Consider the following 13,217-nt stretch of genomic DNA (forward strand, 5'->3'; position numbering starts at 1 on the left):
AATCTTAGAGTAATAAAACCTGGAGCAACTCTAATTGATTCCTTCTGATTAGTTTCAGTGAAAAGCCTTTCTTTAAAAGCAAACTAAATCACAGCATCCCAAAAACCACAATCCCCCAAAACCAGACGTGGTATTCAGCTGGTTGTGACCAGTTCTGGAGAACCGGTAGCAAAAATTTTGAGTAGTTTAGAGAACTGGCAAATACCTCCTCTGACTGGAGATTTTACAGTATCCTCCCCCTGCCACGCCCACCAAGCCACACCCACAGAACTGGTAGTAAAAAAATTTGAATCCCACCACTGTCCAAAACCTACCTACTTTCCATCCAAATTGCTGGCAGATGCTTCAGTTCCCCTCAACTGTCATATAGGCTGACTAAGCTTGCCATTAATACATAATTCATGTAGATAGTAAACCATTAATCATAATTTAAAACTGCATTAACAGGGTTCATACAATTTGTTAGTACAGTTTAAATAGTAGCAATAGCATTTAGACTTATATACCACTTTATAGTGCTTTACAGCCCTCTCTAAGTGATTTACAAAGTCAGCATATTGCTCCCAACAATCTGGGTCCTCATTTTACGAGTCTTGGAAAGGATGCAAAGGTGAGTCAACCTTGAGCTTGTCAGGATTGAAGGAATCGAACTCATGGCAGTGAGCAATGAGTTAGCCTGCAATACTGCATTCTAACCACTGTACCACCATGGTTCCAAACAAACATACCATGACTCCAATACAATCCATACTTTAGCTTCACATTAAGTATTGATTGTATTTTCATTTGCTTATAAGTTGCTCAGAGAAAACTGTTAATAGGCAACAAATATATTTCATAAGTAAATAATATATGAAAGATACTTTCTTGCCAGAATGAATGTGAGCCACCTTTTCAGAGAATGAGGTATAAGTCTATATATTGTGTTGCCCTCCGCCCCCATCCTCCTCATCTGCTGTTGCTTGTGCATCTGGATGTGTGCATTGGGAAACTTTTCAGAATAGGTAAGGCAAACAGCTCTATATTTGGATACACATGATTAGCACAGACTATCGTTTGCATATAATTGAAATATGGTAGGTAACAAGTTGAGGTAACAGGTTTTTGCTGGATTGATTTGCTGTTTGATGCTAATTATATTCTTATTTTAATTCTAGAAACCTTGGGAAATCTGGATTAAGAGTTTCTTGTTTGGGACTGGGTGAGTATGTTATGTTTCAGAGTGTCTGTGTGTATATATGTTGGAGGTACTGATTTAATTTGCATAACGTTGATGTTAATGCCAGATAAGTAACTAAATAAAATACTGTGACAATTATTTGTGTACAGAATCACAGTCATGTTGTATTTCCCTGTTAGACAATCAGAACAGACTTGTGACAGTATTATACTATATACATGTTCACTGTGTTTGTGTTTCTTGGTGTCACAGTAGTAAGATCAGTTTTTAACTATTTATTATACTTTTATAGTCTCCAGTGAAAAGATTTCACCCATTTTCCTATGTTGGAAGACCGGCAGTCTGACTATTTATTGCTTAGAAACAGCCTGCTGGTTTCTCCATAGGTTGGACTATAATTTTCATTATTCCTGAGCCACCTACTGTACATTGATTTTGGGAAAGGTAGGCACTACCTTACTCTTCAAGTAAAAAGGCAAAATAAATTGAATGGGTAAATGTATTTCAAGGAGTGCCTGAATAGATAACAAAAAGTCAGACACATATACTATATGTTCAATATTTAATTTGATTTGGGTGCATGCAGAATGATTCATCTGACACGAAGTCAGATTCACACTTCTACAAAACTGTTCTATAGACAGAAATTGCCTCTTAAGGGAGATGTTCCCAAGAGGTATATATCCTTGTTTGTTTGTTTTTTGAACCATCATCTTCATTTATTTCCAGATTCAACTGGTTATTTCTACTTGCCATGCAGTATTATCATGCATTGAATATATGATTTGCCCCCTAATTATCATAATATTAAGAAATTCTAAATAGATGTACTTTATCACAAATGAAAATAAGAATAATTTGAAAAGTAATCATATTACCTATAGATTCAAAACTTACTTGTAAGAAAACAAGTCATAAATGATTTGGAGAGGAAGACAGATTAAGAGACCATTCATGGCCTATTCCAGTCTTTCCTGGTGCAATACCTTCAAAATAGATTGGGACCACAATTTCCAGTGTGGCTTGACTATACTTAACTAGACATTCTAAAAATTTTATTTTAACTCTTCAATCCAGAGGTGGGATGCTACCAGTTCGGCCCAATTCTATAGAACCTGTAGCTGCAAAGAGCAGCTGACACCAAACAGGTTTGGTGTTTGGCCCGCCCGCCTGCCTGGGCCCTAGGCTGTCCTTTATTCCCTGCTTTTCCCTCCTTAGCTGCTTTGCGTGGCACAGGGTTGAAAAAGCAGTAATCAAAAGGATTTTCAAACCCTGCGCAACCGCGCGCAGAACTTGTCAGCTGTCCAGGCGGCACAGCTGATGATTTCTTGCAAACACTGCACACACACGTGCTATGATTGTCCGCAGTTCAGAGAATCGGCAAATTGCTCCACTGGCTGGCCCCGCCCCTCCCCGCCCACTCACTCCTTACCTGGCATGCAAGCCATCCAACTTGCCTGGTTTGGTGAGTTGCTATTTTTCCTTTTTTTTTTCTCTGACCATCAGCTGTTCTGCTCTTCCAGGAGATTTAGATTAGCTAGAAAGCAGGAAATCCTTGGATTTCTTGCTTTCTAGCTAATCTAAAAGCAGAGCTGAAGCTTCCTTAGGACTGAAGCTTTTCATTGCAGACTCAGGTAGCCGATTGCAGATAGATAGATTTCTAAGTGAATCTGTGATTCTGTGAGCAATTCAGTCTGCCTGCCTGCTTTGCCTGTTTTGGGGTAAAAGTTACTCTTTTTTAATAAAAAATTCAATATTTACATACATGGTGTGTTGTGGGTTAATGTTGTTTTGTTTGTTAAGTTTGCTTGCAAGCAAATTTTATGTGACAGACTAAGCTAGTCAGTTGCAGAAACATAGATCTCTGAATGAATCTGTGATTCTCTGAGCAACTCAATCTGCCTGGCTGCTTTGCCTGCTTTTGGGTAAAAGTTGCTCTTTTTTATAAAAAAATCAATATTTACACAAATATTTATAATATTTACATATAAGCCACACTCACCCAGTCACATGACCACCAAGCCATGCCCAGTCAGCAAGCCATGCCCACACAGTCACATGACCACCAAGCTACACCCAAAAATTAGGCCACACCTACAGAACTGGTTGTTAAGAAATTTGAATCCCACCCCTGCTTCAATCTCATAACACGTGGACAGATTCAACCATACCTTTAACTGGGAAACCATGAGCATCCTAGGCCAAAAATCCTAGGAGATTCTTGAAAAGATTCAGATAAATCAGCCATCAACAGACAGACATAAACTACATTTACACATCATTCAAAAAAGACAATAAAAAACTAAGCAGGAAACAAGATCAGAATACATCATTTTTAACAGCCTGCACCAAGATACAGGGATTAATATCAGACAAATAGTCAAGCAGAAAATCATACCCCCTCAAAAAAACTACCAAGAAGAAAACCACACACCCCAAAATCATAGCCCCACCAAAACTGACAGGACAAGCCCCATACTCACTATCAGTTATGAAGTTACTTAGTTGGGTAATGAATATCTGCAAGGAAATAACCAACTCAGAAAGCACCTAGCACAAGTGTGGCCAACCCTGTTACCTTGTGTGAAAGCATGGATATAACATAGTAAAATTGATTGGAATCCTGGAGTCACAATTTTGAGATGAGCAGCTCTATAGATATGTGAATGAATGCATGCATGCATTCTTCATAGTTAGGAATTGATGATCCAGTGTGAGAAACAAGAGTTGAAGCAGAGCAAAATCAGATGTTTTCTTTGCCTATCCCCTCTTTTGTCAGCTAATAATGTGTTTCTTAGAAAATAAGGCTGGGACTTATTTTCTTTTGAGCCCCCCCAAAATAACTAGGCCGTCTTTTCGGGGGTGAATTAATTTCCCCCCCCCCCGTGCACCCTTGCCTAGAGTGTCCCATGGGCAGCCACGCCTCGCAACCAGCTGCTCCTAATGGCAGCTTCCGTGGTTCCCACCGGCGCTGCCGCTGTTCTCTTGCCAGAGCCGGTGGGAATTGTGGAAGCTACAGAGGTGGCTTCCCTGCCCAAGAAGCAGCTGAAATGCTTCCACGGTTCCGCTGGCACTGCCACTGTTGTTGGAGACAGCGCTGGTGAGAGAAGCCCCAGTGCTGGCAGGAGCTGGCAGCTTCCCCACCCCTGAAGCGGCTGAAATGCTGCCAGTGGAGGAATGGGAAGGGAAAGCAACAGCAGCAGAGGAAGCAGCAGCGGCGGGTGCTGAAGTTCTCGCAATTTAAAGTGCCCTGCTGAGGCCGACATTCATGCTGCCGCTGCCCGCCCTCTGACCCAGCCTGCAACCAGCATCATACCTGGGTCTGCAGCAAAGGTGCTTGACGGGGGTAGGGAGCCCTGTGTGCTCCGCCATGATCGGCCATTAAGAGTGGCTGGTGGCGAAGCGTGACTGCCTGCGGGGTGCTCCTAATGGCAAGTTCCTCCCCCACCTTCCCCCCCATTTTGCACGTTTTAAAATAGTCCTAAATTTGGGGGGGAGGGGCTGAATTTCATTTTATGCCTAGAAAACATGCTGGGTCTTCCTATTGGGGGGGGGGGCGTATTGTTGAGAAACACGGTATAATCTTTCGCATTTATATTCAGTTGAACATACTTTATTGTTATATACTCATTTTTACTGTAACCCGCCCTGGGATGAATTATGTCATGGAAGTTGAAGTAATTTCTCTTTCAACTCAAGCTTGACTTCTGATGATTTCATAACTGTTTGTCTCTTAGAATTACTGAGGAAACTACATAAATGTGTCTTATGTTATCACTAGTAGTTTGAGCTTCACTTGAGAGCGTTTTTATTATTTGTCATCTTTTACATACAGTAGCTTCCAAGATAAAGATCTATGCAAGTTCTAATCAAAAATATATATGTAATGTTTACTTACTGCATTTGAATTAAAGACCACTTTGAAACTCTTACTTCTAAAATGTGGAACTGTTTATTCAAACCTTCTTTGGTGATGAGGAATCTGGCACAGTTTGCGCATCTTACTGTGTTGCTATGAGACATAAGCACTTCAGTGCTGTGGAATCCATAGATGACAGCAAAATGTAATAATCAAATCTGACAGTTCCCAAAGCTTTATAGAGCCTGAAATCAGATTTATGTTGAGGAAATTTATCACATAGTTTCAACCAGAGTGAGTCAGTCCATTGAATTATTATTGGAACTTGTTTGTTCATAAAGTATTTGTAAATGACTTTCTAGCTGTTAGTCAACTTAGAATAAGTGGTAGTCACTATTCTTACTGTGAACATATATTATTATTGCTGACTTATAAATTACAGAAGAAATTCTTAATTCCTAACATAGAAACTTCAGGTACTTACCACTTAAATCTTGGGCCATTTTACCTGAATTTTGCTTAAGGAAAAATTCCTGCATGATGTGACTTCCTAAAGATGTCCCTTAGAGTACAGTTTATTTCTAAAAGCTCTAAAACTGAAATATTAATTAATATATACACATATAAGTCTCCTAATGCATGGGGAAGTCTGGTTTTAAAAACAATATCCATCTTGGTGTTAAGAATTCCCATTGGTGTTAAATATAATTCCTGTTGTTTAATTCTGAATATTCATGCAGAAAGGGTGTGCAACCAGTATAATGAAACTTTTCTCTTTATTACTTAGTTATTAAATGAAGGCAGAAGTTGTCCAAAGCAATATTGCTTAAAACTGATTGACTTTCATTAAGAGTTAAAGTGTAATATGTGAGGAGAAATTTAGTTTGGTAAAAGCTGTTTTACAAGGATTTGGATAACAAATCTTAATTGTTTTGTCTTTGCTGGAAATATTTAAAATAGGACTGAAGCTGATGTATGTCAGTTCTGAAAATCTAGAATTATTAGCTGAAGATTTTGGAGATGTTTTATTGGGAATCTTGGTCTTCTATGCATAATCATTAAAGCTTAGTAAATTTATTTATTTGCAATTTGTTGTCTTTTTCAGTATGTTTGAGATACTGAGCTATTACCATGATATCGGCAGTGGTTCATTATATAGGACAGGGGTTTCAAGCTTGCAGCATGCAGGCCGGATGCATCATAGGCTAGCCACGCCCTCCCCTATTTTAGCAAAAGGGGAAAAAGTCGCGATACATCATGTGATGACAATGTGGTGCCATGAGTTTGACACCCCTGATATAGGAAATCATTATTTGTAATTTTTTCTGCCTCAACAAAAATTCCACCTGGATAGGTAATGTTACTTGATCTTTTAATGTTTTGTTTTTATAAAATTAATTTCATTCACATAGCCTAAAATAGCATTTAGTTTGTATAATCCTAACTCTGGAAATAAAATGAATGGCCACTTGCCACAAAGTTATTATAAATTCTTGCCTGAATGGTCTTGAATGCTAAGAATCCCTTTGGAAATACTGCAAAAATGGCTCACCAAGGAGAAATGTACATATGATCTTCCTCTGACAGCTCTGAGTAAGAAATTTAATTGGCTTTTTCATTCCTTTCAGCTGATAATCAGTTGGAAGTATTGAATGTTTATAGTGGTATCAAAGTCTAAAATATTTCATTAACAACATATTTAACAGCAAGCTTCAAAACATTTGATATTTGGGGACTGCTTGCTACATGTGCTGCTCTAAGGAAGCAATGCTTAATCCATTAATGGTTCCAAACTAGCTCAGTACATTGTTGCACACCCCCAGATTCTGAGTCACGCACTTGGGGAAGTTAGACTATAAGAATATGCAGAACATGGGGAGGGAATGAAGTGCAGTCTTTTTTTTTAATAGTACAGCCATCATACCCAACATTTTGAATCAGTGTTATGGTTTCTGCTGAAGTCTATGGAGATTCTCAGTCAGCCAGGTCATGGTTATCCCAAAAGTGCTTTCTTCAAGAGGCAACTGGACTTTTTTTTGTTTTCCTTGAAGATGTTTTGCTTTTCATCCAAGCTGCTTCTTCAGTTCAGTTCCGCTCTTCTGGTAGAGAACGGAAGAATTCGTATTCCTTGCACTCTTTCTAAGAGTCGTTGAGGCCACTTGGAGGCCACAAGTGCCCCAATGATTCTCAGAGAGAGTACTAATGACCAAATGACTGAAAGGAATATAAATCCTTCCATTCTCCACTATTCAGTCAAAACTAAAGAAGCTTCTTGAATAAGAAGCTAAACATGTTCAAGGAAGACCAAAGAAAATCCAGTTGCCTCTTGAAAAAAGCACCTTTGGGACACTGCTGAACTCCTGCAATTAGATTTATAACAGTAAGGATGTTTGAGAATTGAATGTGTCAGAATAACCTAATCTGATCCCTGAATCCTTGAATACATTTATACATTTAAATTTATTCCTCATTAATTTGGATTTTGCAATTTACAAAAAATGCATGATTTTTATTTTAGGCCTATAACATGAGTATTTCAGGAATACATGTATTTTAAAATGTATATTTTGTTAGAAAATTATTTATATGTAGTCATTGTGATCCAGATTAACAAATCTGTAAGGAAGAAGATTTCTTAAAGACATATTACAGTGCAGTCTTAGTGGGAAATAGCAATTCAGTGAAGGAATAATTCCCATACCCGAAGCTCTGCCATCAACCAACCATTTCAATTATCCATCCATCCATCCATCCATCCATCCATCCATCCATCCATCCATCCATCCATCTTAATTGCTTCAAGATTCCTCTGGATCAGAGGCGTGAAATGGAACTGGATGGGATCCAATTCAAATTTCATCTTGTCTATTCCTTTCCAGTCTGCATTGTACCATTTTTGGAGATCTCATGGGGCAGGATTTCTTAGTCTCAGAAAATAGAAGAGTCTAGAAGGGAGACCTATTTATTTATCTATTCAATTTCTATAGCCACACGTCTCAAGAAATGACTCTGGGTGGCTTACAATTCCAAAACAATTGAATATTATGCCTTGTGAGGTGACCTAATCCTACAATTTTGGTGACATTTTACTAGCAGGTTACAATTATTAAACAATGTGTGTGTGTAATCAGCTGGGCTTCAAAAAATTTAGCAAAAGGTTCTATGCCCATTTGCTGGGTCAGTCCTAGTCAGTCTCCTGCACCACGGCAGGTGGAGGGTGCTTTTTGCCTTTTCCGGACTCCAGAGGCTTTCCTTGAGCCTCAGGGGGCCGAAAATGGCCTCCCTGGGCTCCAGAGGCTCTCTGGAAGCCAGGAATGGGCCCATTTCCAGCCTTCCTGAACTTCCAGGAGGCCTGTTTTTTGCCCTCCGCGAGCCTCCGCACACACGCTGCACTTACCTGCATCCAAAAACAGGCCAAGTGAGGACTCCTGGGAGGGGAGGAGTGGGGTGGGAGGGGCCAGCCAGGAGTGGATTTGGGGGTTCTCTGAACTACACAGAATCTTAGCTAGGGGTTCTCCAGAACCCCTGTGAACCCCAGCAGCCCATTTCTGTGTGTGATATGTTATATTTTATAATAAACATTTGCATCATACATTCATCTGTGCAGAGTGCAGATAAGCATCTGCTGAAATCTGAGGCTAGAACATTTTGCATGGCTGACATTAAAAACAATGCACATAATGACCCAAAACATAATTTTAATTACAATGTACAACTCATTAAGCTATGTGTCCCTGAGGTTGCTGTCTCCCCAGGATTTTATTGTATTATACAGTATATCTTTAGTTTACAATTCCCAAGCTATAAATATTAAGTTTCATTTATGCCATTACAAATTAAGGCCAGCCTATCATAAAGATAGACCCCAAAAACTGCCTGAGTCATTTGGAGTTGGTGATGGTAAAATCAAGTAAGTTAAATTAAATCTCCCAGGTATCCATTTGTATACAGTGATAATGACTTTGAAGCAAGTTATTCATTGTGGCTGTAATATTGTTTCAGAATCACCTTTGATATTGTTTCAAAAATACTGCATTCTTGATTGATTTTGTCTTGAGAGTCCCTTTATAATAGTTAGTTGAAGCAATAATTTTTATGCTCTGGATTTTCATGTTCTAACTTATGGAGAAAAGCATACTTAAATACTTTAAAGTCTTGTTCATAACCATTTTTCTTAAATTGCTTTTGAATTGGTTTAAGATTTATCTCTTTCCTTTGCTAATATGTTATTATAGAAATAAACATAATGAAAATGATTGAAAAAAGTTGTCTTTAGAGAAGAATTGTAAGAGCTTTCATAGAGAATTAAAGAATTTGTGAAAGCATATTTTAGAGCTGGAAAAATATGCATTGTGCTTATTTTAACTGCCATTATTAGCATTACTTCATTCCTGTGTTATAATAATTTTTTTACATTTGCTCTGTCAATCACCCTACACCTCTCCAGTTTTTTCATTTTCTTCTGGAGAATAGCACAGAATTTCTTTAATTCACCCTGATGTGCCATGCTTTTTTGTTTGCTGAATTTGTATGTCTGTTAGAATGTAATTAGCTTCAGGTTTTGTACTTTTTACATTCTGCAATAAATTTTACACATCAAAATATGCATAAGAATGTTTTGGAAAACTATTAGGGAAATGAATTTGCAAAAAAAAAGTGTATATTAGCATAAATTGAATGCAATGTTTCCACAAATGATTTTGTGCACAATAATCCATAGAAATTTACGTATCCATAAATGAATGTGAATATGGGTCAGAATTAACTATAGCTGAGAATATCCAATACCGGACAAACATTTCCATTTGTCCATCTTTGGTGTTCTTTTCTTCAGCCAGCCTCAGGTAACCAGTATGACCATAGTCTGAAATTTCTCTCAAACACAGTCCCAATATATCTGGAGGTGCCACAGTCACTGGAAGAAATAAATGTTAAAAATTCATATGTTCATTTCAAATGCAAAAACAAATCTTTTGGGAAACACAGCAGAATCATAATTACTTTGTCCCCTTGTGGTTAAGCTTTGAAACAACACTTCAAATTAAAAGTTTTCAGACATGATAGAAATCTTTCAGAATTTTAGTTGATACATAATACTATACTATTGCACAAAAAACAATTAATCAGAATAGAGTTGGACCTTGGAGAGACCTTGGAGGTATTCTAGCCCAACCCACTCCTCAAGCAGGAAATCCTATACCATTTCAGACAGGTGGCTGTCCAGTCTCTTCTTCAAAACCCCCACGGATGAAGCACCCACAACTTCTGAGGGCAAAGCTGTTCCACTGGTTAATTGTCCTCACTGTTGGGAAGTTTCTGCTTAATTCCAGGTTGCTTCCCTCCTTGATTAGTTTCCATTCATTTGTTTGCGAACAGGAGCGTTCACGACCCAAGGTAATGCAGCATTTTGAGTCTTCTGGGCCAGGAAAATGATATTAGGTTACTCATTACAGTTCTCTCAAGAGATAGTTCCTTATAAATTTTTTCTCACGATTCCCTCAGTTCAAGCCCTAACACACTTATATATTAGAGCATGAATACACTGAATTTGGCATCTTTGAGATTGCCTTGTAACTGTGACTGAATCAAAGTGACATGGTAACTAGGTAACAATGTGCAAAGGGTGATGTTTTAATTCAATTTTTCACACTTCAGCACTCTGCTTTCCATAGCACAATCTGTAAAGCTTGCCAGTGAGAACAGAAACAAAGGCTATTTCAGTTTTTACTGATCAGCAAGGTCTAATAATTTGTTATGGCTGTATATTAAACAAGGGAAGGGATTTTATTTTATTTTTTGCTCTCAATGGCAGATACTGAATATTAAAAAATATATATATTTTTGCTTAGAACAGGGGAAATTATTGTGAAAGAAATAATCGAAGTATTGGTCAGCCCCTCTTGCAATAATACAATTCAGAAGTCTATGGAGATTCTCAGTCATCCAGGTCATAGTTGTCCCAAAGATGCTTTTTCAAAAAATGACTGGACATTTTTGGTTTCCCCTTAAAGATGTTTTGCTTCTCATCTAAGAAGCATCAGTACTGAAGAATGGATGACAGGTGAAACTTCATCAAGGAAAAACAAAGAAGGTCCAATTGCCTTTTGAAAAAGCACTCTAAGACAATTCAGAAGAATTTACCTGTGGGCATGAACAAGTAATGTGTGTATGTGTTGCCATCTTCCAGGTTACACAAACCTGAATTGTAAAAACCATAAACATGTGTTCTTTAGAACCATGTTAAGCAAAGCTATAATTATATGGTAAATGTATTAGATATTTTGCTGTATTCGTATGCTTGGTTTATAAGTATAAAAATTCAATATAAAAATTGAACTGTACTTTAAGCACGTGGATATATTTAGTTCATTCTGATGACGTGGCTTGGTTTTCTTGTGCTAGCTTTTCACTTTGAGAAAGATAGACGTTTTACTTGTTTACTAATTTTAAAAATGAACACTTTTGTGGAAATGGCTTGCTTTTGTAGAATTCCATTTTTCCATGGAATTTGTTACAAATAGATTATATTCCTTATTTATCTATTGTAGAATGAAGAGAAATATGATACAAATTTGAATCTAATGGCAAAGATACAAAGAATGTCACATATAATCAGATTCTAGTTCCTGAATTATTACTGACTTTAGAATAACACACAAGAAATATGGCTTTTTTAAGCACAAACATAGCGATACATGTTTTCAGTATTTTTATTTCTGTTCACCTTTCTTGTGGTTTGCTTAGAAAACAGTTGGCTTAAGGGAAGATCAACTGCAAAAACTGTATAACTGAAATGTCCAAAAGCTTCATGGCCACCTTTCTGCTGTTGCATTACAAACTTCTTGCAAGTTGTGAAGGTGCATTGATGGCATATCAGCATGTCCTGTGAGCAGGGATTGGATGCCAAAGCAGGTGGATTGGGAAAGGAGAAAAAATCTGTTCTAAGTTGCATGAATGAATTGGGGAATTGAAGAAAAGAGAAGAATAATAGTTTGTTTGAGTTCATAAGCCAGATTGTGACAAGAGTTCTCCTCAGGAGAAAAGAACCATTTACAGTGGAGGCCAAATTGGAGCACATCAGAGAAAAAGGCCAAATTGGAGCACATCAGAGAAAAAGGCCAAATTTACTGCTGTTTATAAGAAACCAAAGAAGAATTAGAAATAAATTAACTCAGCTCCCAAACACAGATGAGGCTTATCAAATCTGGCTTTGATCCTGGAGCTATCCATGCTACTGGTATAGAAACATCCACATAATCCCAAGGCATTTTCATTCGTCTTCTGTTCGAAAGGAAGGAATCCCTACTTTAGTTGAAGTTGTTTAGGGAACAGGAGCTGGTCAGCTAGTACAATGGTTAAAATTCAATATCATTGAAATACTTTCTCATAAGATAATGGATCCTCAATAGATCAAACATCAGGAGATCCTATAAAGAACAATTTCTTAATTATCATATATTTTGATTTATGAAAATAATGTCCTAAATGTTAATAAATCTCCTTTTATCTCTAGGGACTTGGGTGACTTTTGGAGGTCAAGTTTCAGATGAGGTGAGTGATGTGTCATTTAATGACAACCTAGAAAACCAAACTTGTGTAATCTAGAAATAAATACATAACTTTAATATTTGCATTAAAATTGAAAGCCATGTCATGGAAGTCTGAATAAACCGAAACAGGATACGGCAAAGCATGATCATAATAAGAAAAACCTCATTTCTCTTAATTGGATATATACTATTTCATCTATGGTAATAAAGCAGCCTAGTTCAAATTTGGCACACTTGGTCTCCAAAGACAGTAGCATGGAACTCATAGCAAGAATATGCTTTAAGGCTGAGCAGGTTTGATCTGGGTTTTGGTCAAATAAAAATCTAGAGGGATCTTACATGGCTAGTTGACAAGACTGGTATATTTCTCCACTTGCTCCTTGTCTTCTTAATGGCCTACATACAGCCTTTCCATTATCTCCTCTTAACTAAGGTAAATGTAAGCTCACATGTTTGTGCTAGTAGTTTCCAGCTCTAGGGGGCAGTGCTCATCTTCGTTACAAAGCCAAAGAGCCAGTGCTGTCAGTCTCTGTGGTCATGTGTCTGGCACGACTAAATGCCGAAGGCACATGGAATGCTGTTACCTTCCCACCAAAGTGGTCCCTATTTTTCTACTTACATTTTTACA

General features: G+C 37.7%; 1 protein-coding gene across 1 annotated transcript in view; it reads left to right on the forward strand.

Moving 5' to 3' along the window:
- Positions 1 to 13,217, forward strand: part of KCNAB1 (potassium voltage-gated channel subfamily A regulatory beta subunit 1) — a 143,886-nt gene that overhangs the window by 76,472 nt on the left and 54,197 nt on the right. The window contains exons 2-3 of the mRNA XM_026705866.2: positions 1,158 to 1,201; positions 12,553 to 12,590. Of these exons, the coding sequence (XP_026561651.2) occupies positions 1,158 to 1,201; positions 12,553 to 12,590 (82 nt within the window). The remainder of the gene's footprint in view (positions 1 to 1,157; positions 1,202 to 12,552; positions 12,591 to 13,217) is intronic.

The sequence above is a fragment of the Pseudonaja textilis genome, chromosome 4 (genome assembly GCF_049901715.1).
Source record: "Pseudonaja textilis isolate UNSWEBS1 chromosome 4, rPseTex1.2, whole genome shotgun sequence".
Taxonomy (NCBI): domain Eukaryota; kingdom Metazoa; phylum Chordata; class Lepidosauria; order Squamata; family Elapidae; genus Pseudonaja; species Pseudonaja textilis.